Source organism: Styela clava, chromosome 7 (genome assembly GCF_964204865.1).
Source record: "Styela clava chromosome 7, kaStyClav1.hap1.2, whole genome shotgun sequence".
Classification (NCBI taxonomy): domain Eukaryota; kingdom Metazoa; phylum Chordata; class Ascidiacea; order Stolidobranchia; family Styelidae; genus Styela; species Styela clava.
The window spans coordinates 5,153,724-5,180,242 of NC_135256.1; the positions used below are offsets into that span (position 1 = coordinate 5,153,724).

General features: G+C 34.2%; 1 protein-coding gene across 9 annotated transcripts in view; it reads left to right on the plus strand.

Moving 5' to 3' along the window:
* The window catches only part of LOC120327522 (patatin-like phospholipase domain-containing protein 7), a 41,569-nt gene extending 23,726 nt beyond the window's left edge, over positions 1 to 17,843 (plus strand). For 8 of the 9 annotated variants that reach the window (XM_078114640.1, XM_078114641.1, XM_078114642.1 and 5 more), the window contains 13 exons: positions 532 to 727; positions 2,205 to 2,373; positions 2,991 to 3,173; positions 3,713 to 3,875; positions 4,438 to 4,667; positions 5,439 to 5,508; positions 9,118 to 9,234; positions 10,182 to 10,333; positions 10,980 to 11,116; positions 11,827 to 12,001; positions 13,043 to 13,127; positions 13,494 to 13,600; positions 14,728 to 17,843. In XM_078114640.1, coding sequence (XP_077970766.1) covers positions 532 to 727; positions 2,205 to 2,373; positions 2,991 to 3,173; positions 3,713 to 3,875; positions 4,438 to 4,667; positions 5,439 to 5,508; positions 9,118 to 9,234; positions 10,182 to 10,333; positions 10,980 to 11,116; positions 11,827 to 12,001; positions 13,043 to 13,127; positions 13,494 to 13,600; positions 14,728 to 14,874 — 1,931 coding nt within the window. In that variant the 3' untranslated portion in view covers positions 14,875 to 17,843. Of the gene's footprint in view, positions 1 to 531; positions 728 to 2,204; positions 2,374 to 2,990; positions 3,174 to 3,712; positions 3,876 to 4,437; positions 4,668 to 5,438; positions 5,509 to 6,837; positions 6,955 to 9,117; positions 9,235 to 10,181; positions 10,334 to 10,979; positions 11,117 to 11,826; positions 12,002 to 13,042; positions 13,128 to 13,493; positions 13,601 to 14,727 lie in introns of all 9 variants that reach the window. The other variant, XM_078114637.1, reaches the window with a different exon arrangement.
* The last annotated feature ends 8,676 nt before the right edge of the window (positions 17,844 to 26,519 follow it).

Here is a 26,519-nt window from a genome sequence, read left to right on the forward strand (position 1 = left end):
GGATTTCCAAACGCGGCCCTGGGGCGTTTCTTTGGGGGCCACAAGCAAAGGGTACTTTTGCAATGCCTATCGTAATTTTATGTCAATTAATAGTTAGTTGTTTAATTCTTTGACTGTAACGCATTTATTATTTTTATTGGCTTAAACATGTCATATAAAATAACCTGGAAACCTGTTAAACTCTTGGCCAGATTTAGTTTTTGAAGAGCAAAGAGGCCACTTAGCAGTAAAGTCATTGGAATGGGGTCATGGATCATGAAACATCAAAACTATGTGTATTTGTCAATTCAAAGAAAAATTCGGTTGCACAAACAAGATTTTTAATATTTCTAGTTTCATTTTGACCATAATAGTTCAAAAACTGAAATCGAAAGTTTTATGAACATATTTTTTTTTTTAATTTTCACAGTTGTGAAGCCTTCACTAATAAGTGAGTTTTGATAATCCAGTGAGCACCCCTTGTTTTACCATGCTTCCATAAAACTGTGTTGTTACGTTGATAGTCTTCTGTAAACTTTTAAAATTTTACAGCAAAATTTGCTTATGGAGATGTCTCCAACCATCTGGCCAACTTATCAACTGTGGCAGTATTGCCAGTGAATCGTGGTGTTCCTGTAGAAAAATTCACTATGGAGTTGGAACATGCATTATCTGCGATATGTGACCAGGTTTTGCATCTAACAAGTGACAACATCAAGAACAGATTGGGACAGAGTGCTTTAGACAGGTATATTGCCATTTATTAAGAATGAAATGTTTATTATAGTGGCGGTGTGGCTCATCGTGCTAAGCGTTAGGAACCACTTGTCGGTTACGTCTTTCTCCATCAAGTCCATGCTTCCGAAAACAAATACCTAACTAATCCCATACTCCACATGGATGGTAATCGGACGAGAGGCGGTAGTTTGCCATATGGTTAAGCCCCTATCGACTTTCCTCTCCCCCTGGATAAATATGTAAATGCTATGGTTTTCTTACTTTCACCCTGCAAGATTCTAGGGAGACTGTTACTGACAGACATATATTGAGGTCCATCACATTTTCGGGTCAAGTCTTTCTGTGCCATCCCACTTCATTTATCTGAAACCATCAACTAGTTAGCTATTGTCAATGCAATGAAGTCTGTATAAAGTTACAATTAACCATTACGTCCCATTCCAGGTTGAAAAAATTAGGTACTTCCGTAGTATGTGAACCAAGATGGCGGACACAGGAACATAGTATGTGTACCAGGTTGGGTGGGGTCAGGCCATAATTTTGTTCCAATTTTCCTTATTTTAGTTCTGTTACGAGTTCGGGTACTAAGCAAGCGACTCTCGTAGTATTTGTACCTGAAATTATGGCCTAACCTGGTGCACATACTTCGTTCCGGTATCTGCCATATTGGTTCACATTCTGCGGGACTACTAAACAATATTATTCAGGACACTTTTTAATAAAATCATGGTATGTTTCGGCTTCTATGAATATCCGACTAAGGCAAGTGAGAAGCTGTAGTAATATGATAAAGCTATCATATCATCTTCCTTAGAATAGGTAGGCATAAATTCTTATTCCAATTCAAGTAATTTCACCATGAGATATTGTGTTATACAAGTATCTGCTGCTGATAACCTGGTCATGGTTGACTCACCATATGTTGCCCTTTGACCCTTGACCTATGATTGATTGGATCAAAGTCTGAGTATGGTGAGTCAGGATGACAGCATTCTACAATGGTCATTGCAATGATGAGGAAATAGTTGAGTCTTGACTAAAATTGAATACTGAAAAAAAAAACTATATTGGGGCGTTTTTTACAAAGTTACTAGTCTCAAATGAATAGATTTTAGGCATTTTGGGCTTGCAGGAGACTGGCCCGCATTGTTATTTGGTAAATTCCTGCGCATACTTTTTTTATTCTATTAAATTTATCTGCAGAAAAGTGCGCCAAGATATCTGTCTACCGGTTATGCATTTGACACAATATTTTAATCACCAATTTATGCTATTTTTTTTTATTTAGCGCCCATGAATACAGAATACATGAATACATGCCTTGTTTAAAGGCATATAAATATGTCATATGATGAAAACACTGTTTATTAGAGGTTTTTTTACAAAGATACTGGTCTGAAATGAACGATTTGAGGCATTTTGGGCTTGCAGAGACTGGCTCTCAAAGTCTATTGTTGTCGAATTTTAAACCAATTTTTTAATTGCAGTGCACACGAATACAGATTATCGGGATGGCTGGCTCAACAGGAAGATTTGCATAGAATTGTTTTATACCAAGCAGATGATCACATGTCATTATGGACACAACGATGCATAAGACAGTCTGATGCAATATTGATTGTAGCTTATGGCGATGGAGAACCAAATGTTGGAGAGGTGAACATTAGTTTTTGGCGTTATGGGATTGAATTCAATTGTTTACAGCAGGGGTGTACAACCTTCAATACAGAAGGGCCACATTCAAATAACTGGGTGAATCTGCGGGCCACACCTTCATTTAACATAGGCTTTCTAGTAGTTGAATGCACAAAAATTTTGGTTATTGATCTAATGACATGCATAAGCTCAGGTATAGGCTTTGCTATGAAAAGAAATTGTAATTACTCACACATACTAGACATTCCTAAACTAGAAACTCGTTTTGCGGGCCACCTACCATCTAAAATTGGCACCTCTTGGCGAGTTTCACAATTTTCCCCTGTGGGCTGCAAGTTGCACACCCCGATTTATGGAATGAGTCATTGAACAACGTGGCAAAATTTGGATTTTGAATATGCAAATAACTCCAAAAATTAACTAATTTTTGGCCTACAGTATTTTAATATATTTTATTCTTTTTGGACATTTCTGATTTGATATTTTCCACCCTCATAATTAATCCAATTATAAAATAACTCGAACTTACAATGCAGGATTCGAAAGTCACCTTAGTTCACCTTCAATTTTTATTCCACCGGATTTTAATCAGTGTTCAAATTTTTTTTTGTTTTCAGCTCGAACAAGAACTTGAAAATTACTCAATTCGAGCCTTGAAGGTTTTGGTTCTGCTTCATCGACCAGAGGTTTCTCAACCAACTAGAACTGTGGAATGGTTGAACATGAGGGGATGGTTGACTGAACATCTACACATCAAGGGCTCGAAACGTTTGTTTGCGAGAACAACAAAATCAAAATTGGTGAGTAATCAAGCTACTCTATTTGGCACAGTTTACTGAATCAGCTATACTCTGCATGAGATGGCATTTATATCGTGACCAATGACATCATGATTAGATGATTATTTTCCAAGAAATGCTATCAACAACAAAAAATCATAAAATGTTATTTACAAGGGATCTTATATTTCATTTTTGGTCTACATGAGTATATCACATATTAAGTTTGCTTCATTATGCTTATACCAGAATTTATAAATATAAATCTGCATCCTAATTCAATAGAACACGGAGAAGTGATTCATCCAGGATATTTTCTACTCATTCATTATCTTTCACTTCCATGTTTTTGAAATTTTTGCTATTTGTTATGAGGTGTTTCGTTTTCTCATATTAACCAAATGTATAGACAAGCAGCTTCTGATAAGGTGTTAGCTATCATATTTTTAGACAGTATTAACATGTCAATCACTAGACCTCTCATTTATATTCAACCACTCAATAAAACTTGAGTCTTCCAATAACCATTATTCATCTTCTATTGTTTTATTATTCTCCAGCCTCAATACAGAGAAAGATTACGACAACGTGAAGTCGACAGGTTTAGTGATTTTTCAAGGCTTGCCAGATTTTTGACCGGCACTTCTGTAGCCCTTGTGCTAGGTGGGGGAGGTGCTCGAGGAATCTCACAACTTGGAATCATTAAAGCTTTGCTTGAATCTGGCAAGTAGATTTTTCATGGCTTGTTTTTGATTGTACAAGTTTTTCCAGTCCTGATCACATGTTGAATGGTGCTTCCGTAGTATGTGTACCAAGATGGCGCACAACGTGAACATAGTATATGTACCTGGTTAGGGTTCAGGTTAACTACGCACACAAGTATTAAACATATGAATTCAGTTGATTATCTGGTACAGTGGTTCCCATCCTATTTATCTCGGCGGACCGGCAACAGAATATTGAAAAGAATAGAATAGAAAATAATAACCTGTGTTTGAGCAATGTAATACAGTGTTTTAGCACAGACTAAAACAAAAATCACAAAACATGAAAAAATTCTGACCTCCTGAAGTATATGCACCAAGATGGCGCACAACCTGAACATAGTATGTGTACCAGGTTAGGGTTGTTCAAGTTGTGCGGCATTTTGATACGAATACTTCCGGAGCGCCCAAATAAAAAGATAAAAAAATTTCTCGTAGACTGACGGGGAAACTACAGATCTATTCTTATATATTTTTCATCGTGCTTATATTCCTAATATTATTCCATTCCAATATCTCAGGTGTTCCCATAGACATGGTCGGAGGAACTTCAATTGGTGCTTTTGTTGGTGCATTATGGGCAGGACACAGAGATATGGCGATAGTCCGCTCTCAAACTGCAACTTTCTCCACTGGAATGGGATCCTTCATGCCGAAGCTATTCGACTTGACTTATCCCATCACATCTATGTTCAGCGGAGCTTCTTTTAATCGTGCAATACAGGCTGTCTTCAAAGAAACTCAAATCGAGGTGAACACTCAATTTTTGTGTCTTGTATTGTCTTAAGATGAACATTTAATTGTAGTGTATTGCATCGAATCGAGATGAACACTCAACTTATGTGATTTGTTTCAAGATAAAAGCTCAATCGTTATCTCATGCCAAACCCAAGTGAACACCTAATTTTTTATATCACGTCAAGGGGAACACTCATTTTTGGGGACCTTTTAACGGGGCTCCCGAAGTATGCGAACCAAGATGGCGGACATCGGAATGTAATATGTGTACTAGGTTAGGGTTAGGCCATAATTTTAGGTATAAATACTACGGGAGGCTCTTGGCTAGTCTTCGAACTGATAATAGGACTAAAATAAGGAAAATTGGAAAAAAATTATCGCCTAACCCTAACCTGATACCCATGTTACGTTCCGATGTCCGCCATCTTGGTTCGCATACTTCGGGAGCACCGTTTTTACGATGCTAAACGGTATTGTTGAGTATTGATCTCCTTTTATACTTTGTCTACGGGATCTGAGAGACCTGATATTTCACCAACAGTATTGCAATTTAAATGAAGGAGACTGCTTTATTTCATATCGCCCAACCACTTCTATATACTAGCCCGCCGACCTTTATTGCAACGGTACCAATGTGCGACCTACATGTCCACATATATTTGAGCATTGTTCTCTTGTGAATTCAGACACTTTTTTTTTTTAACTTTTATTCATCCCATATTATAATATTAAGTTAAAATCATTCCACTCACTGTAAAACATATTTTCTTTACTTTGTCCATAGGATCTATGGCTTCCATATTATACAATCACTACTGATATAACATCACCAAAGATGAGGGTACATACAGATGGTAAGTGCCGTGTACGAGTTTTTAAGTGTTTTTGGTGGGGATTTATGCTGTTTCAGTGGCTGAGCATTGTTTCATTGAGAAATGTATAAGCTTAGGTGTGATGAAATAAATGACTCATTTTGAGAATTTTCCAACGAAATATGGCAGCTCTCACGCAGTCAGTATTCATTACTTATTAATAGTTCAAAATGGCTCAAATTCTCTGATTTCCAATCATTATTAGCCAACATTTAACTGAAAATTTTCAAAATGTATTATTTTGAATATGTTAAACATATCCTATTTTTTTACAACATGGAATTGGCAATAACAATGTTCCTAATTGGGTCAATTCCTGAATCTAGAGATATGTAATTTAAATACTCATTGGATACCTTAGTTAAATCTGATTTGTCTCGGATCAACCTTTGAGATGGTAACGAGTCTAGGACTCTCACATGTAATAAATCTTAAACAGTCGATCTAATTCCTGAATTGTTGACTATTTATTAATTTAGTGATGTCATCATATGTTGTTGGTGTCCAATCCTATGTTAAATATATTAATGTCAATTAATGGCGCTCCAGTAGTGTGTGTACCAATATGGAGGTAACAAATTTTGTTCGCCTATTTTACCATCAAGTTGTGTGAAGCGACTGAAACCTATGGGCAGGGAGTATATTCGCTTAGCTAACACAGACAGTCCCCGAACTTGTGATATAACTGAAACAAGGAAAATCGGAATAAAAATATGGCCTAACCCTAACCTGGTACACACACTACGGGAGTACTCAATTAATTACCATCATGTAGTTGCATATTGTAGTAATAATGTTACACCAACCCTGAAATGCATGCCTTCTCGTATTTTTTTTCTTTAACTTGGAAATATTTAAACCAGCATATTTCCAAGTTTTGACATCATTTTGTGAATATATTTTTGATTTAATTTAATTTTTTTCATTTAATTTGATGTTTCAGGTAACTATTCTACTGCACTAACAAATTGGGTCATTACATAGCGTGAAAAAAAACGAGAATCTTCTGTTTTCAGTACAAAACATAGCTTTACAAATATCACAAGTCTACTTTCCAATTTTTTTATCAATATAAACAATCCGAATTTTGTTCAATTTCAAATTTTCGGATAAACTTAGGCAAACTTGTAGTTGCAAGATTATTTCTAAATTTCTTGAATTAATTTCAAATATATAGGGCCTGAGCAGTGTCATGAAAAAATCTTCAGTATTCGAATTCCTTGGACCAATAAAAAAGCCTTTTAAATTAGGAATAATCTATGTTCTAATTCTCAGTTATCTTTCTATCAATAATCATTGTGCTTTCTACAGGGCTTGTATGGAGATATGTACGAGCTAGCATGAGTTTTACTCCTTATCTTCCTCCCATGTGTGATCCCAAAGATGGCCATTACCTACTCGACGGATGTTATATGAATAACGTGCCAGGTGCTTGAACAAATCAAATATGACAAAATGAGGCAAATTTACAAGATGGCTTACAAGGGGTCCTTAGAAAATCATAAATGCAAGAAAACACGATTTCCAGCTTGTGTTTTGAAAAATCAAGGCCAAATATTGCCAAGGGACTTGAATTCCTTAAATAACACAAAGTTATAATAAATTGTAGCAGGAAGTTCAATCCTTTCAATTCTCTAACAAATTATCTTCTAAACTTCATTATCATAAACTGATGGTTAAATTCAATTTTGGAACATTTCTAGTAACCTAGCATCAAAATCATTTAACACTTAATCATACATTAGTAGTGCAACTTTGATCATTGCATCAATCAATAAATTTACACATCTAATGTAGATGGCACTCATCAACAAGTCTACTTATTAAAATATGGAATCAAAATGATTGTAAAAAAAATTTGAGTTATTGGTCTTATTATATGCGCTTTTTGCTTCGCACAACTTGCTGTTGGGGCATTGTAACGTTGTACGTATAGATAAGAAATTCGACTAAGGTATAGAGTTTGCAACTCAAAGGTATTACTCACACATACCAGATTACACTAATTTAATGGTACTCCTGAAGTATGCGCAACAAGATGTCGCATAACCTGAATCCTAACCTGGTACACAACCTGAGTTCAGGTTGTGCGCCATCTTGGTGCGCATACTTCAGGAGGTCCAATTTAATAACTTGTTTCGCAAGCCGCACAATATTTAAAATAGGCACTTCTCTGCGGGCCACACAAATTTTCCTTGCGAGGGGCATTTGGTTGCACACCCCCCTTATTTATACAGCAAACATTGTTGTATATTATTAAGGAACAGATACTGTGTCTTTCACTCATCAACAAATGACCACCTCTACCTTTCGCATGCTGGCACTCCTCTTATTAGTTATTTGATTAACAATTAGCAGCACTAACACATTTTATTTCTCTGATGCAATGATTTAATTTATATCCTACAGTGAAATATCAATGTATATTTACTGCATTTTTTTTACATTTTTTTTTTTCGTTATCCGAAGCGATAACCAAATAATTTCAAAATAAATAGTGATTGTTGCATATATGCATGTGTTAGCAAAGTAGTTTAGAATTGGCAATAAAGACATGTCAGTCTTTGACGAATGAGTAAGGCAGATCGTTTGATGCAAAATTTGGTTTGTGTTTTGTGTTTGTATGTATGTCTGTGCACTTGGTAATTGGTGTTGTGTTTTGGTGATGGTTTAGAAAATTATGTTGACTCATCACTCATTTGAAGCCCTTTAGTTTTATAATTTGTTCACAAGATATGAATCTTATTAGACTTTGCTGATTTGTTCTTGCTTATAAGTGCAACTGAGATTCCTTTTATGATTGGGAAAACATTTTCTAAGATTTGTGAGAAAAATTTGATTTAATGTCTTGACTAATTTCAATTTGAATTCCAACTCTGTATTACGCTTCATTGCCTATTGGTGATTTATAAACGAAAAATCAATAAGATTCAGACCTTGTTTCATAAGATTCTCGACAAAATATGTCAATTGTCAAATAGCTAAATTGTCCAATTCTTGGGTTATTTCCAGTGAATCGATATTTGTCTGACTGTTTGTTTGTATGTCTGTCCCTCCCCTGTTCTGTGAAAACATATTTCTGTTATTAAAGTATTTGGGTATTTGTCATGGTTCATTATTTGTCTAACCCTGTCTGTTTGTCTGTGCTATTAAATTTATGGGTTATTTGTTGTGCTGTAATATTTGTATAACTCTGTTTGTCTGTCTGTCTTCCTGTCTCTTCACTTTCCACAATAGGCATTCTTAGTTTTTTTCTGTGAATTAATAATTGTCTGACTCTGTCTGTCCGTCACTTCACCTAAGCGTTTCAGATTTTTCTCATGTATTGATGGATATTTGTCTGACTCTTTCTGTTTGTCCGTCCGTTTCTTCATTTTCAACAACAAGCATCTTAAGTTTTTTCAATGTATCAATATTTGTCTGACTCTTGTCTGTCTTCATGTCTGTTCTGTTCACAACAAGCATCTTAGGTTTTTCTAATATTTGTCTGACTCTGTCTCTCTGTCCTGTCCACAACAAGCATGCATCAAAACACTAATGTGCTTCAAAAGCAAACTAAACATGAAAAAATCTATTCTACCTGTACTATAGGTTCTTTATGGAGGTATGTACGAGCCAGCATGTCCCTTTCCGGTTATCTACCCCCAATATGCGACCCCAAAGATGGTCATTTGTTGATGGATGGAGGCTACATTAATAACGTTCCAGGTAGGGCTTTGGAAATTGCTTGGGAGAAAAAATATTTCGATAAGTAGCGATTTTGCCTTTGACTATTTCTGGGTAAATGTGTATTAAAATGGGTATAATTCAGAGATAGTAGATTAAAGTACCTAAATTTTTTAGTTAACCAAATTGAATGAAGAAATTTTGCAGAAGGAATATTATTATATAAATAGGGATTTGTATTAGACAGTTTTTGATTAATAATTGTGCATTAAGAAGGTTTTAATTTAGGGACAGTGGATTCAAGTACCTGAATTTATAAAGTAAATAGTTTAAAATGAAAATTCTGGAAGACAGAATACTATTATTCTAAGGAAAATGATTTTGCTTTCAAGTGTTTTTTAATATATAAGCATCAATATAATGATAATTTAGGGGAGATAGATTCAATTGCCAAAGTTTCTAAAGTAACCAAAATTAAAATTTTGAAGGGTCTTGACACCAATTGCTTTAGGAGTCCGCATTTGGAAGATTTCATAATTTTTTTTGGAATATATATGGTGATACATTATCCAGATGGGTTTTCAATGAACTTTATCAACATAACACCAATGTGGACCATTTTAAATTTGCCTCATTTTGTCATAAATCTTTATATTATTTTATTCATCAGTAAATTTTAATTACCGGTAAACTTTTTGTAGCATATGTTGGACCATGTTATTACATTATATAGATATTGCCAGCCAGTTTTAGGGTTATTGCTAAGTTGAATATCTTATTGCAGCAGTTTGGAAAGTTAATTTGAATTAGTATTATAGACTCCTAATTTTAAAATTTAAAATGATATTTATTTTCAAATTTTGGATCAGTAATAAATTGGAAATATTAAAGAACTTGCATTCATTCAATTTCAAATTTTTCTGTGATATGTTTAATATCACTCCCCAAATTCACACTAATGCATATTTTTCATTTGTGGCATCGATTAGGTGATGTGGCACGATCTCGTGGCGCATGTCGTGTCATAGCTGTAGATGTTGGTGCCGCTATCACCTCTGATTTCACAGACTATGGAGATCATCTGTCTGGTTGGTGGGTTCTATGGAAAAAATGGACCGGGAGATGGACAGGACATATAAAGGTGGAATATTGTTATAACAGTATTGCAAATTTTTTTTAGGAGCGCTAGAACAGTTCGTCACATAACATATATCTGTATATATCCCTGGTCTGTTTATCGCCCTGTCAGAGTGGAATCTCATTCTCTATGTTCAACCAAGCCTCAGCTAGAAAATAGTGCAGCTCAATTCATTCACAATATGGAAATCTGAATGTAAAAATAAACAGTTTTTCATGCGACAGTATAGCAAAGGCTTTGGATCTTTATTGCTTATGTGACTGTTCAATCATAATGCCAATACATTCACATTCCCAAATCTTGTGGGGGTATAACGAGATGCAGTTTTCATCTCTTACATGACATACTTGCAGAATTCTATACTGGCTAAATATACTTATGCACCCAAATTACTTATTACGGTAGAGGTTGTGACCTTTTTCTTACTTGGGTACCTTTTCCCCGTTTTCTATTACCACCCATGCTCCCGAAAATAATAACTAGCTAACTAATCCCATACCCAACATGGATTGGTAACCAGACAAGAGGCCGTGGTTCGCCATATGATTAAGTCATCTTATTGTCTTTTCTTTCCCCTATGTAAGTCCTAAATCCTAATACGCTCCTACTTCTGAACTAATCTTCATGACATTATTTTTGCATATACCAGGTCCCAGACATGAATGAAATCCAACAGCGTCTCTCCTATATTTCATGTCATTATCTGATGGATCTTGTTGTAAACAGTAATTACTGCACCTACCTGAGGCCTCCTGTTAACAAATATAGCACCATGGATTTTGCAAAGTAAGTAATGTGTGACAGATTGTCTGAGTAAGTCTGACTTGATCAGATGAAACTGGACAGAGTAAAATTTGTGAAAGTGTGATGCGAGCATTGAAACACTCAAAATAGTCGTTTTGATTTGTGCTGAAGTATCCTTGCAGTCGATGCACAATTATTGGTGCTCTCGTAGTGTGTGTAACAGGTTAGGGTTAGGCTATAATTTTATTCCAATTTTCCTTATTTGAGTTCTATTACGAGTTCGGGGGACTGTCTGTGTTAGTCAAGTAAATATACCCCTTGCCCACAGGTTTCAGTCACTTTACAACTTGATGTAAAGTACGCGAACAAAATTAGAATCTCCATATTGGTACACACACTTCTGGAGCTCCCATTTTTTAGAGAATTTGCTCAAAGCAAGTGCACTCACTCAGAATTAAGGAAGACACATCTCTGGGCAAAGTTACAGTGTACTGAACAGTGTACAACTGAAATGCCAATACCCACTGAAGCTGTATAGACTTATGTTGGTGCATTACGCACTTTTTGGTACATTTTTTCTGAACAAAAAGAAATATTGAAATTGGAGATCGAATTCGGTTTGAGTTACCTATGGTTTTTTTATTGATTTTTTAGAGCTTCATAAAACATACATATTTTTTTGTGTTTCCAACTTTTTCAAGTATTCATTCAAACTTTTCTAATTCCCACTCCTAAAATTTTACACAATTCAGATGGAAAGATCTTCTCGAACTTGGTTACAAATATGGAAGAGAAGTTTGCACAGAGGAATGGGGAGATGAATTCTGGAGAGAATTGCACCAGTTTGGGTCGCCAGATCAACATCGGTCTTCCGTTGATAAAGTAGATGGAAGAAAATCTTTGAGGAACAAAACTTCCCTAGCTAATGTAAGTCAAACTGAGCAATGGTAAAACTAAGACAATAGCATACCTCAAATCTGGTAAAACAAAGGCTAAGATATAACATCAAATAAAATCTGGCACCATGATAGATAAGTGAAATATGATAACATAAGTGAAATATGGCAACATACAAGTTAAGATAATAACATAAATAAAATCTGGCAACATAAAAGTTGAGACATCAACATAAATAAAATCTGGCAACATTAAAGTTGAGAAAAATAAATGAAATCTGGCAACACACACGTTGAGAAAATAACAAATGATATCTGGCAACATGAAAGTTGAGAAAATACCATAAATAAAATCTGGCAACATGAAAGTTGAGAAAATAACAAATAAAATCTGGCAACACACACGTTGAGAAAATAACAAATGATATCTGGCAACATGAAAGTTGAAAAAAAAAAATGAAATCTGGCAACATACAAGTTGAAAATATAACAAATGAAATCTGGCAACATGAAGGTTTAAAAGATAACATAATTAAAATCTGGCAACATGAAAGTTGAGAAAATAACGAATAAAATCTGGCAACATGAAAGTTTAAAAGATAACATAAATAAAATCTGGCAACATGAAAGTTGAGGAAATAACAAATAAAATCTGGCAACATACACACTGAGAAATAACATATCTAAAATCTGGCAACACACACGCTGAGAAATAACATATATAAAATCTGGCAACATCAATGTTGAGAAAATAACAAATAAAATCTGGCAACCTACAAGTTGAAAAAATAACAAATGAAATCTGGCAACCTGAAGTTGAGAATATAACAGAAGTAATATAAACCTGGCATTGAAAATGTTGGAAAGTCAACATATATAAAATCTGAATAGATAGCATAAACAAAATGTGGCAATATGAAAACTGAAAGATTAACATATATGCCAACTATGAAACTAATAAAATGATTCTGTATAAGGGGAAGCAATCCTGATGTTTTGTGTAAATATATATAATACCTTGCCTATCCAGAATCTACTCTAGCAAATAATTTGTTTACTGTAATATTTTCAGATGAGAGCAAATGCGTCGTTCACAGATCTTTCAGAAATTTTGAGGAAAAAGTCAAATGCTGAAGAAGCTTATTTTTTGGCTTCTGGTGAGAAAAATTCATCTTAATCCTGTGTTTTTCAAGTACCATGCAATCATTCAAATTTGAATTAGTAGACCTTTCCATTGATTAATGTTTTAAAAGTAATTTACATTTTATTTCAACTTAATATTATATATAATTAATATTAAGGATAGACAAAACTGAATTTTATACCATTTCATAAATACAAACTGGACTAATGATTTCAAATATGGAATTTATTTTAATTCCATGTTGAAAATAAGAAGACATAGAAGCCAATGTTATTAAATGAGCTTGAGTAAGTTGATGTAAACAGTGATTGTTCTCTAGTTTTACAATTTTCAAGTTTTTTTTCATTCTGTGGACTTATTTGATTCTTTTTATTATTAGGCACAGAATTTTCAGATCTTGAATTTGAAATTGGTTATGAGTCATCTCCTGAATGTGGTTCGTCAAAAATGTATTTGGAAAGAGTGGAAAGTGAACCACTGTCAGAGGTAAGTCCATGCCTAGGAAGCAGTGTAGAAAATCGCAAGGGAGACTAGAATGGACCATTCTTTTAATGATGTCTTTGACCTTACACCAGTAGTACCCGACACTACCAAGGAGGCCACAGAGCAGTTACAGCGGGCCACCATGCCAGCCTCAAGACTGATTTTACATTTCCCTTGGCCACAAGGTATATAAGGTTGAGAATCACTGCCTTACACTGTATGCTTACATTGCAGACAGGGCTCTGTATAGACAACCACTTATATGTAACAAAATACTCTGGTTGGAAGGAATCTTTTTTTTTTTCAGATATACCTACTCAATTTATTGAACCCAAGGGGATGGAAGAGGGTGGCGTGCATGTATATAAATCCAAATTCTGTAACATTTAATCCCTATATAGTGCAATTGAAGGATCTTACCTTTTAGGCTAATTTACATTCTGGACTCCACCCAGGTGTAATGATTGACTACTCCGTATACTGAATATGAGGGTTCTATTTATTACTGAATATAAAAGCTAAGCTTCACACATATCAGTTTAGACCAGTGGTTCTTAAACTTCAATCTAAGGGTCTTATCTGTTAGGTCAATAAGTACCCAAATATATTACAATTTTACATACTGGACTTCACCCTGGGTGTTAGGATTGACTACTCTATGCTGAATCGAAACGGTTCTATTCCTTTCAAAAAATAGTAGCCTACCTCATACATATCAGTTTACACCAGTGGTTCTCAAACTTTTTAGGCCTTTGAAGAATTTGTCGAATCTAGCGCCCCACCTTAAAAATAACTAGCTAACAATAAGCTACAAATAACAGACAGTAAGGCGAAAGTATGTTTTGTTCAAAAAACACGTTGAAAATATGTGTACACAATAAAGAAATGTGAACAATAAAACAATGTTAATATCCGAAATGAGGCGGGCAAGATCGAACCTAACAAATATATTCATTTTTAAATTACCGGTAACTTCATGCCCCCTCAAAAAATTGTCCACGCCCCCATTGTGGGACGAGGCCCACCGTTTGAGAACCACTGGTCTAGACCCTTGCTCGAGTGAATGATTGGAAAACGCCATAAAAATGTTTCAGAATATCATTATTAATATGAATAATTTTTTTATACAGCCTGATGAAATAGTTTCTGACATGGATGGTGCCATCTTGTCAAAATTTCACGATGAATCAGACGAGGAAGATCTATCATCAGATGATGAAATTGTGTCCATGAGACGATTTTCATCTCAGAATGTTTTGAGCACATCATTTAGGTGAAATTAACTGAAATTGCGTGAATTTGTTGATAAAAGTTTACAATAATTCATGATTTAGGCAATATTTTTCATCTCAGGGTTGATTTAGGTAATGCAATATCACAATTCACGATGAATTCGTCATTTAAATTTTAGTCTCTGTCGTCTAAGTAATGGTGAATTAATCAGCAATTCACAATAATTTGTGATTGTTCCCAATGTGATTTGAGCTATATTCTTCATCCTAAGATGAATACAATATCAAGTATTCACAATCAATTGCTTTTCACTGTGAATTAGTCTCAATTCAAACTCGGTAATTCTTAGTGTTCCTGTTCTTGCCACTTTTCAGTTCAGTGTTTCCTTTCTTGTAAAACTACAATGCTACCTTTGATCCATTGGTAGAGTAGAGATCGTTATTTATAATATTATGATATTTCAAGAAGAAAAATATTCATAATTTGCCATTTCTGCATTGGAATCACAATTTTGTCATACTCTACATCAACAAATTTTGTTTTATTCCATAAAAAAACAATCATTTAGAATATTACAACTTTTATACACTAAATTTCATAGCTTTTTACCGCTACGGCCTTCGGGTACCTATAGGGCATCGTGAGTTCCATTCAAATATTCCCTAGCAACTCAAAACTAGTTGTAAACAAGATTGAACAAATCCCACTTTACTTATTCATTTTTCATATATATGTTGTCTGTATACTCTCATACAATTTTTCTTTGAACAAAAACCTCTGTGTCTGCTTATTTATTTTTCTTGTAGACCTCTTTATATAAATTAGGATTGTGTATGTAATCATCCATTTTGTGTCCAAAGACTTCCTGGTGACCTCCATTAATTGTCTTGATATTGCTCACAGAAGTTATACCAGGAAAAGTGGAACGACCACTAAATTTCGTAAGTTGAAATCCATCAAAAAATAGTGATCTACAATGAAACCATTAAACATACGAAACTTAATGTATGCTTAGTTTAGCAAGTCTATAGTAACTCTTGACTTGATACATTTTTCTTGAGGGTTAGGAACCTTTGTGTGTCGTTGACACCCATATGATGTGTTTTCTATTGTTGCAATTCCACATTGGTAAAAAAAAACACAATCCGATTTCAATAAGGCTACTCTTCTATAAAAAAAACAGTTTTGTAAGAATTGAACAATCCATAGCCTATTTACTTTAAATTAGTGTAGTTATAATGAATGATATCTCCCAGTGAATGTATTTTGGGGGGAGATGACCGTATGGTCTGATCGTTCCCCCCAGTCTATACCGAAAAACTTTGTGTATGTTGATGTATATTTTTATTATTGTTGCAATGCTCATTTTACTGGTTGACAAAATAATAAATCTTTCTCCCTCTTATTGCCCACAGCGAACCAATCCGTGGGCTATTTTGAAAAACATTTTGCTAAATTAAACAAGCCTTATATATATATTTATATTTCAATATTCTCAGTAAATATTTATGGTACTGCTCAAAAACTGTGATGTTTCTTCGCTGTGAACTAAAATTATTATTCTATTTATTATATCATCTAATATGTATTTCTTGTTTGTTCCTGCTTGTAACTTGTATTTTATGTGTCTGCATTATTTTTCTTTAATCGTACACTGTCGCTGCTCATTCATCTTATAGTATTTTTGGTGCCCTGGTATTTTCCTAAAGATCAAATTTTTAGGGTTTGAATCAGCGATGCCAATAAAAATGCCAGTTTTATCAGGGAGATAAATCCATGGAAATTATTTCAAACTGTTGTACTTGATTCTTCAAAATGATATTTGGAATTAAATTCGAAGTTTAGAATATTAGAAAAGTGATTTTAACGAAATCTGGTCTAATTCTGAAGTAATATCTTGCACAATTTGGTATTTTGCTGCTAAAGACGTCTAAATGTATTGTATAATTACTTGGCACGTTCTCTTAGAATAGGCTTCAAATGTTCTTCCAACCCAAGTTTGGCTGTATGTGCAAATATGAGTGCTGATTTTGATTCAGGACAATTTGAAAACATTTAAGTTTTATCTCGTGTCAACCCTAATACTGCTATTCAAAAAATTGTTTTGCTTGTGATATTTGTTGCAACAATATGTAAAATATTGCTAGTTGGTCTTTATGGAAGAATAGTTTGTTTGATCAGCCTATATAAATTTTATCCCATTTCATTCATATAATAAAAAATCGAAATTGAATATCATTCCCAATTTAATGAATGTAAAAAAATCCTACCTCCAAATTTCATTCTTCATCAAAATTATTCAGTTGCACGAAAAGTAATATTTTTCGGTGCCATCACTGCCCATGCCAGCCAGCCTTTACATTTACTTTCAATGATGACCAGTGGTTTTTACCAATTTTGCACAACTAGTAAGAATTGAACAATGTGAGTTTTTCGATGGAGTGTCTGATTAGAATAATTACTCTTAAGTCGATGCATTGATAACATACAGGGTGTTCATGATAAAGTCCCTTTACAATTTCAATTTTGTTATGAACTCCGTTCTCAATATATGTTACCCAGGTTTGTTGTTTTGTAATCAGTAATTGATAAAATGTTAAATTTTCATTTCATTTTTTGCATCTGGGAGGTCCAATATGATATATGGTATCGATAAATTCCCTTTGCAGTTTAAAAATTTTTTAAAACCTCATGGACACCCCATATGTCTTACCTATAAGATGACAATATAATCAAATCTGCACATAATCACTTGCACTGGGGTTCCGCTTCATCAAAAAGATTAGAAACCATTGCACGTTCAAAACTACCATCCGGTTCACAATGTTCGCAAATTCTTTTTGAACTTTAAAAAGTAAAAACGCTGAATTTGGTCTGATTTAAAAATGTAATAATCACTTTGTATGTAAATTTAAAAATCTGCGTTTGTTTTAAAATATCGTTTGCATCTATATGTTCTAAGTCTTTTTCATATCTGATTGTACTTTGATAATAATACTGTGACGGATTGTTATTATTTTGTAAATCTTATTTATTCAATTGCAAATAAATTATAAACACAGTTCACAGTTCAGGTTTGAAGAGTTTCAAGTAAGTTACTCCACACGAGTGTATTAGAAGTCCATATGTTGGAGAGTTTTGAGTAAGTTACACCACTCAAGTGTATTAGAAGTTGAGGTGTTGGAGAGTTACGAGTAAGTTACTTTACACGAGTAACCCTTTTCAAAGATTATCTGAATTGAGATTTTAACCACCGGACGGTCTTGATTCGCGAGTGAAAAAAAAATTTTTGGCAACCCTTTGGAGTGCCAAAAAATCGGGGAAAGTCTTGACTTGCGAGTCGAAAAATAAAATTCTGGCGAGTCTGTGGAATGGCAAAAAATCGATGAAATACGATTTACTACGTAACTTAATGTTGTATTGGAAAGATCGAATATTTAATGGATTGTTGCAGCCATAACACAAAACATGCCGTGTTGAAGCGACGTAAATATTGTCACATAATAAAAAGTTTTTCTAAGGACGGTTTGACACAAGATGGGAGTCTTGGTGTCATCGCGGTCCTGTTTAGCTATTACAATATTGTCTTATAAAATCTGATAATAACTTGGACTCGATTTGCGACATTACAGGTTATTTACGAAGTGTATACGAGGTCTGTCGCACAACACCTTCACCAACGACGATTTCTTGGTAATTTACTGCGCTTTACTAAAATATAGAATGTTTTATGCATATGTAGGCTATTCTATCGGAAAAATATCGATATTATTGGTGAATTATATTTGGCCACTCCAGAAGAAATGGGGGTAACTGATTTTGTTCGACTACTTTACATCAAGTTGTGTAAAGGGACTGAAAACCTTTGAACATGGGGATATATTCACTTGGCTAACACAGGCAGTCCCCAAACTCGTAATAGAACTAGAATAAGAACAAATCGAAATGAAATTACGGCCGAATCCTAACCTGGTACACACACTACAGGAGTACCGAATATTGTTTGTGAAATCTGATATGACACGGACTCGATATGTAGGGTTTTGTTTTTTATCAATTCTAAAAAACATCGTGTTTTAAAACAAGGGCTTGTTTTAAATCATTTTTTTTCTGTATTTTTTATTGAAATACCCCCTGCATCACCACTAAACTGCGCCAAAACGTTGCGTTCTGACAGCTGCATACGCTGCTGGAATTATAATTTCAAAAATGCAAGTAAAAAGTCTTGTTTTGACTTTTATTACTATTGCATACATTTATCGCCACGATGGTATCTACACCAAAGTCATGAGATTTTAACCGTAATGTTTATCCGAGATACCAGAGAAACGTTTTAAAAAGAAAAATCATGAAGCTCACGAGCCTACTACAAAATTAATTGGGTTAAATGCAGTCTTCGGCAACGCAAGTGCGTTACGATAATAAAGAATGAACTTACATCGGCGGCAATCTACGAATTTAAACTAATCTGTTATGACGCCATAATAAGGATTTCGAGTTATGTATTGACATTTTTCATGAAATAAAGGCATTATTACGATGCATACTGTTCGGTTAATTTATGCTTTGCATACTTTGTTTTTAAGGTTGAAGTGATAGAGTTTGTCAAAGTTATACAAACTGAAATCACATTTCAATTTTTGCAAGGTGGTTTCGTCACAGGGTCGTTCACGTAATGACTTATAGGTTACGTCTTACTGCGCCAACCAAGTTTGCGGTCGCACTGAACTACAGCTTAAGAAAGTGTGTATGGCCTTTATCGATATTTGTGTCGTTTAGAAGGATGTGTTGCAAATAACAGCGCTTGGCAAGTTTTTACATCCATTTTCCTTCAACCTATTTAATACAAAAAAATCAAATAGTACAGCCATTTTGAACAATGCAGGCAAAAACAATTGATTTAAAACAATTTGTTTTGAACAAATCCCTATTGATATGCGACATCTCACTATTGGTTTGTTTGCATCGTGGATTCGAAGCCTGGGGCCCGCGAGAACTTACACGCTGTCAAATTTGTACAGGACGATATTAATATATAGAATGTATTCTATCGAAAAAAAAATAATATTATTGATGAGATACGTTTGGTATCTTGCTTAAGCATTTTTGCATCGTAGAATAAGTTCACGTCATGGTGGCTCGTTAAATCGTCTGGTGAACCACGGCCTCTCATTCGGTGATCGTGCCAGGTAAAATAGGAAAATATTGTAATCTACCCGCGGTTAAACCACCCAGACGAAGATTTCAGAAAACCTCTCGCTCATCAAACCATTCATTGCAGGGTAATCACTATAAGCAGTACGGTGGCAGACCCATCTGAGGCGCCTAGCCCTGTGGTTACCAAATTGTGGGTCGCATCAAGCAACGGTAGGAAAATAGCAAATCCAATCGAACGATAGTGTTACGAGAGTCGATAATATTTTCCTGATTATAGCTTTTACAATGATGTAACATCCGATAGTTGGCCTTATTCCTTATCTTTTCGTGAGTACCTGCAGGCTATACCAGTGGTCTCAACCGCTGGTCAGCGAATCGGATTTTTTTGCCAGACTGCGAGAAATGATGCTTTTTTTATTTTATTTTGATGTAATAGCTCGCTTATCGAATATGCAAAGCTACATTTCTTTATTCGGCGATTGACCTTGAATTGGGTGTTTGGCGTGTCATGATATTGATTGACCGGCGACGTCCAGGCCGAGTAATCACACTTTTCAGATTTCTATCCGTTGCGCGCACGTGTCTAAAATCTACACGTAATTGTATACAGTGGTGGGATTCAAACTTTTTGTCAGCCGGTTCCATCACAAAAGTCATGTTTTCGGCCGGTTTTGTTACATGTTTTTTTAGTTTTTAGTAATGCTAACCGGTTCGCTGATCTCATAAAATTCCGTGTGACGGTTCTATAGAACCATTGCAAACCGGCTGAATCGCACCACTGCTTGTGTCCACATAGACCCCACTTAAAAAGAAACAATGTCGCCGTTTCGTATTGCAATACTGTAGTATTCAGACATCTAAATAATTTTTGTTGTATTTTATACATCATTTCGAGGCGTGTCACGCAGTTGAATGCAAAACTACAACAAAAGACGTTTACTAAGATGAGATCTCATAAAAGTTTTTTTTCCTGTTTTTCTTCCATTCTCTTCTTTACTTCCGAATTAATAATGGAGCAATCTGTAATACTTCAAATATTGGACCAAGAATTGAAATAGTGACGCTGTTAGAATACACAGATAAGTTTAAATTTATGATGATTGGAAGCAATCTTACTATTTCAAAGTGTCAAATTATTTTCAGTCATACTTAAACACAGCGCATTTCTTTCATTCGACGATGGCCGCCGTTAATTTTGTGATGAATTATCTACTATAATTTAAAATGTGAATGAACATTGAACAACTAAAATTTGTTTTGTTTTCAACCTTTTTCATACCGCGAAAACAATTTTAGTATACGTTCATTCTGTACAAACAGCACAGTCGGTATTTTATTTTTAAAAATACTTCGGTTCCGATGTCAGCCCAAGACATCGCAAATCATTGAGAAATGTTCTCTAATTCTTTCGAATTGAAGAATCATATTTGCGCAATGAAGCGGTTCCTCGTTACGTTTATATATAATATGACATTCAGATGAATGACACAACCACAAATTTTCAAGCGCATTTTCCAAGTGAAAGAGGTATGTCATTAAATATTGTAATCGTAAATTGAAGTGATAAGAAAAAATGATTTCAAATTGATATTAAGTTTTATAAATCGGTAGTTTTTTATTTATTGGTCTCGTCAATCACTCCTACAAAGCTAAATTCATAGACTGAAGTCATGCCTCATGTCTGGCTATAGCAAATGAGATACAGCCACGTGTTATACACTTGAAAATAAAAAGGGGCCATCGAGAGGCTCGTCACATGATTTGAGACAATAATATAATTTGATAACACTCTTAAGTAATACCGCAAAATATCAGTATTTTACCAGTCCTAGAAAAGACGACATATTTACGTATACAAAGATATAACGAACGTCATTACTGACGCATGTATTGCAATGGTAATTTATCATCGGAAGTTCCATCATGAGTATGAAATACTATATTTAATTTTTGCGAAGAAATGAAACAACGTCACTGATAATACTTTGTAAACGACTGCTAATCCATTGCGGACCGACAACAAAATATTGAAATGAATGAACCATAAAATAATACCTTGTTGCTCAATGCTTTGACGCAGAGCAGAGTGCAAAAACAGTGCAAAACGTCAATTAGACTATAAATGCAATTTTACATACATGTGGAGCGAAATAAATTTTAAATTATTTGAACGCCTGCGACTATGGCGTTTCACAAAGCGATCGAATAATGCACAAGATTTGGTACTACCGAAGTATGTGAACCAAGATGGCGGACACCGGAACGTAGTATGTGTACCAGGTTAGAGTTAGGCCATAATTTCATATACAAATACTATCGTTGTCATTTGGCTTGTCCCCGAACCCGTAATAGAACTAAAATAAGGAAAGTTGGAATAAAATTATGGCCTAACCCCAACCTGGTACATATACTATGTTCCGGTGTCCGCCATCTTGGTTCACATATTTAGCGAGTACCAAACATTTTGAAAAACGGAGAAACCGCAGAACATTTGACAACAAATGCGAAAGTCTTCGAGACTTGGATAATGACAGAACTTCGTGCCATTTACCCGTACGAAAAGTTATATGAACTACTTCTATGAACTGATTGAAATTTACATTTGCATTCGAATCGGAAAGATTTATGTCAGAATATTTAAATGCGAATGTCCGACCCAGAATTGTGTCTGGTAACAAGTAAACACACATATATATATATATAAGTTCATATATATTTAAAGTTTATATTTTAAAATTTAATTCAACCGGTTTCTCTTTATCGTACCAAATTACTTGGGTAATGCTATGTAAATGTACATTGTTGTCATATAATGCAAAACTTCAAAAAAGGTATGCCTTTGAGAAATAAATAATGTAATCTAATTAGCGGACAAATAACGGGAAAAAATACATTTTCTAAAAAAAAGATACAAAACCTAGAAATGAATATATTGGTCACTTTATATTTTTCGGTGAAGTGTAGAAATGGGCAGGCATGGAAGCAAGCAATTTTCAGAACTTCTAATTTTGATTTTGGGCCTAAAATAGCAATTCATGCGACCTTTCGTCGAAAACTACCTATGCGTTTATTTTTCATTACATTGATACACATGATTCACAAATTTTGTTTTAGAATTGTCGATTTATTGGTGAAAACGCGTAAATTCCGTACCGTTTTCCTAGACATAACCATATTATGTCACTATAAAAAATGCGCTGATCTATTTTAAAAAAGATTTTGTTTTGCAGGAGAAATAATGAGTCAATCATTTTAATACGAAACCGAAAACTGTAAGTAACTAAAGCTGTTAGATATTCGCTAGTCTTAAGGTCCGGTATGTATTATATCGCGTTTCCCCAAAAATAAGACTTGCCTGAAAATAAGATCTAACCTGAATTTTAAAAATGATATTAGTATAAGCCCTCCCCCTTAAAATGAGAATTAGTAAATAGCGCATTTTTTTTACACGTTTTACATATTCAAAAATCTCGTAATTCTCTGCTTTGTAATTTTGTTTTTGATAAATAAAAATAAAAGACGTACCCCCAAAATAAGCCCTAGTGTTATTTTCATTCATTTTCGAGGAAGCACGGTAATTACGAAGCGTATCTCGAAGTCAAAATTACCACGATAATGAATGCAAGAAAACAGAATACATTTAATTTATAAGATGATAGTTCGTATATGCTCTATTTTACTTTGGAATTAAGGAAAACTGTATGTAATAATTTAACAGTAGGCTAAAACAAAAAAAAACACACACTCCTGTAAAATACAGACTTAGATTCGAGATTATTTGAATTTATCCATATCTAAAAACATTCTTACTATTTCACAAACCAAGTTTTGTCAAAGAACTCAAAGTTTCGCCATTATTCAAATCTCGAAGACTTTTGCAGTTCAATGTGTTGTCAAATCTTCCGAGCGCTCCCCGTGTTTCCGCCGTTTGACCGAAGCCGTGGCATTTCAGTGACGATAATATGTTTGTAATTGCATAATTATGATGATATTATTCTCATTCATTGTGAATTACAGGAATCGCGTCGATTTACTCTCAGTTGTTTCAATCATCCCCTACCAGATGATACAGCGAGCAAACAAAATCGTATGGAAAGTTTTTTCGAAATCCTGCGCACAAATCGCGTTTGTAAAACGTCATAATCGCATGCGTTCAAATATTTTTAAATTTTGCACCATTGTTTCACTCCACGTGAATGTAAAAGCTCATTTTCAGTCTAATTGACCTTTTGAACTATTTCCGGGTGTTCTGTGATTTTTTGCTCTACTCTGCGTCAAAGCATTGAACGACACGTTATTATTTTATGTTTCACCCATTTCAATATTTTGTTGCGGACACATCCGAGGGTCGTTGTTCGAATATACATTTTCAGTTGTCTGACTAGCCGTTTCGTTGTTATGAGGTAAGATCATAGGCCTGTCCACTTCCTCAGCAAATTAATAGATAGATTTATAAATTCGATTCATTTTAAATTAGCCTGAAGTGTCGCTTAAACGCGCGAATTGTTATATTGAAGTCAGAAGTTCATTTCTTCACAAAAATTAAATCTAGTATTTCAAACTCATGATGGAGCTTTCGATAATATCTTACCATTGCAATACATGAGACTGTAATGACGTTCGTTATATCTTCGCATACGTAAGTATGTCTTATTTGCTAGGACCGGAAAATACATCTAATTTTAAGCGACATTATTCAAAAATGTTGCTAAATTATATTATATCATGTGACGAGTCTCGTGGTGGCCCCTTTTATTTTAGGAATGAATGACACGTGGCTTAATTTTGTTTGCTATAGCCAGACAGAAGACATGACTTTCGTTTATGAATGTCGTTTTGTAGAAGTGATCGATGAGACCAGTAAATAAAGAAAAATAGCAATTCATAAAACTAACTATCAATTTGAGTTCAATTATTCTTATCACTTACAATATTTAACGGCGTGTCTCTTTTACTAAAAAAGCACGTTTGAATATTGTAGTTTTTGTGGTTGTATTTATTAAAACGATGACATATTATATATAGCCTACAGTATTTGAAATTTTCTGGCTTTCAATAAAAAGTTTTTTATTAGTGTTTTGGTATTTTTGAACGGAGGTACATGCGCAAACCGACCGGCAATCACGCTGTGAGATTTCACCCTTCAAACATTTCAAAATTTGTACCATTGTTTCGTTCCACGTGAGTGTAAATTACATTTTTAGTCCAATTGACCTTTCGGAATTTTTGCTCTTTTTTTATGTCAATCAAAGCATTGAACAACATGTTATTATTTCATGGTTCATCCATTTCAATATTTTGTTGCCGGTCCGCGAAGGATTAACAGTCGTTTACAAAGTATTATCAGAGACGTTGTTCCATTTCTTCACAAAAATTAAATCTAGTATTTCATCTCATGATGGGAACTTAGGAAAATATCTTTCCAAGACAATGCATGAAACAGTTATGACGTTCGTTAAAGCTTTGTATACGTAAATATGTCTCAACTGCCAGGACCGGAAAATATATCTAATTTCATGCGGCATACTCAAAAATGTTGCCAAATTATATTATTGTCTCAAATCATGTGACGAGTCTCGTGATGGCCCGTATTATTTTAGGAATGAATCACACGTAGCTGTATCTCATTTGCTATTGCCAGACAGGAAGCATAACTTCAGTTCATGAATTTAGCTTTTAGAAGTGATCGATATGACTAACAAATCGAAAACTATCAATTTATAAAACTAAATATCAATTTGAGTTCATTTTTTCATATCAATTTCAACATTTAAATACTTCATTCACTTAAAAAAACGCCTGAAGATTGAAGTTTTATGGTTGTACTTGCGATTGACATATTATATAGCCTAAACCGTGTTTCCCCTCAATAATACAGTGTCTTATTTCAATTTTCTTTCGAAAAATAACACTAGGGCTTATTTTCTAGGGATGTCTTATATATTTTCATTTATCAAAAACAAAATCACAAAGTAGAGAATTATAATTTTTATTCAAAATGACGGCAAAACATAGATTATTAATCATCTAAAACCTTTAGGAGAGATTTCTTGCTACCGACTTTATAATTAAACATTATAATCAATAAATTCTACTACGATCTACCTTTATATTTGATCATCTGAAATTGTGAATCCTATCTATACCAAACTAATTTTTTACTTGTTATTATTTTTATTATTACGATGACTGTTATTTTATTCTGGTTGATGAAATAATAATCTTTCTTTTATGTCCAAACCGACTGGGAATTACGTCGGGAATATTTTTATTTACTAAACAAGTTGTGTCGTATTAAGTTGGATTATAGAGTTCCCTACCCCGGGGCTGAAACTCTTCGGAGTGCCTGTTACGTCACTAATCTATGATAGAAAGAAAATTACTTAGAGAAATAAATACAAATAAATAAAGTTCGAGACTGGGAAATATTCTACACGTCATATTCTTTACAAACGTGCTATTACATCACCTGATCTTTCCGAAATGCTTTGTCATGTTTATGTCTCGTGCAAGTCTTGTGATTGCAGATCAA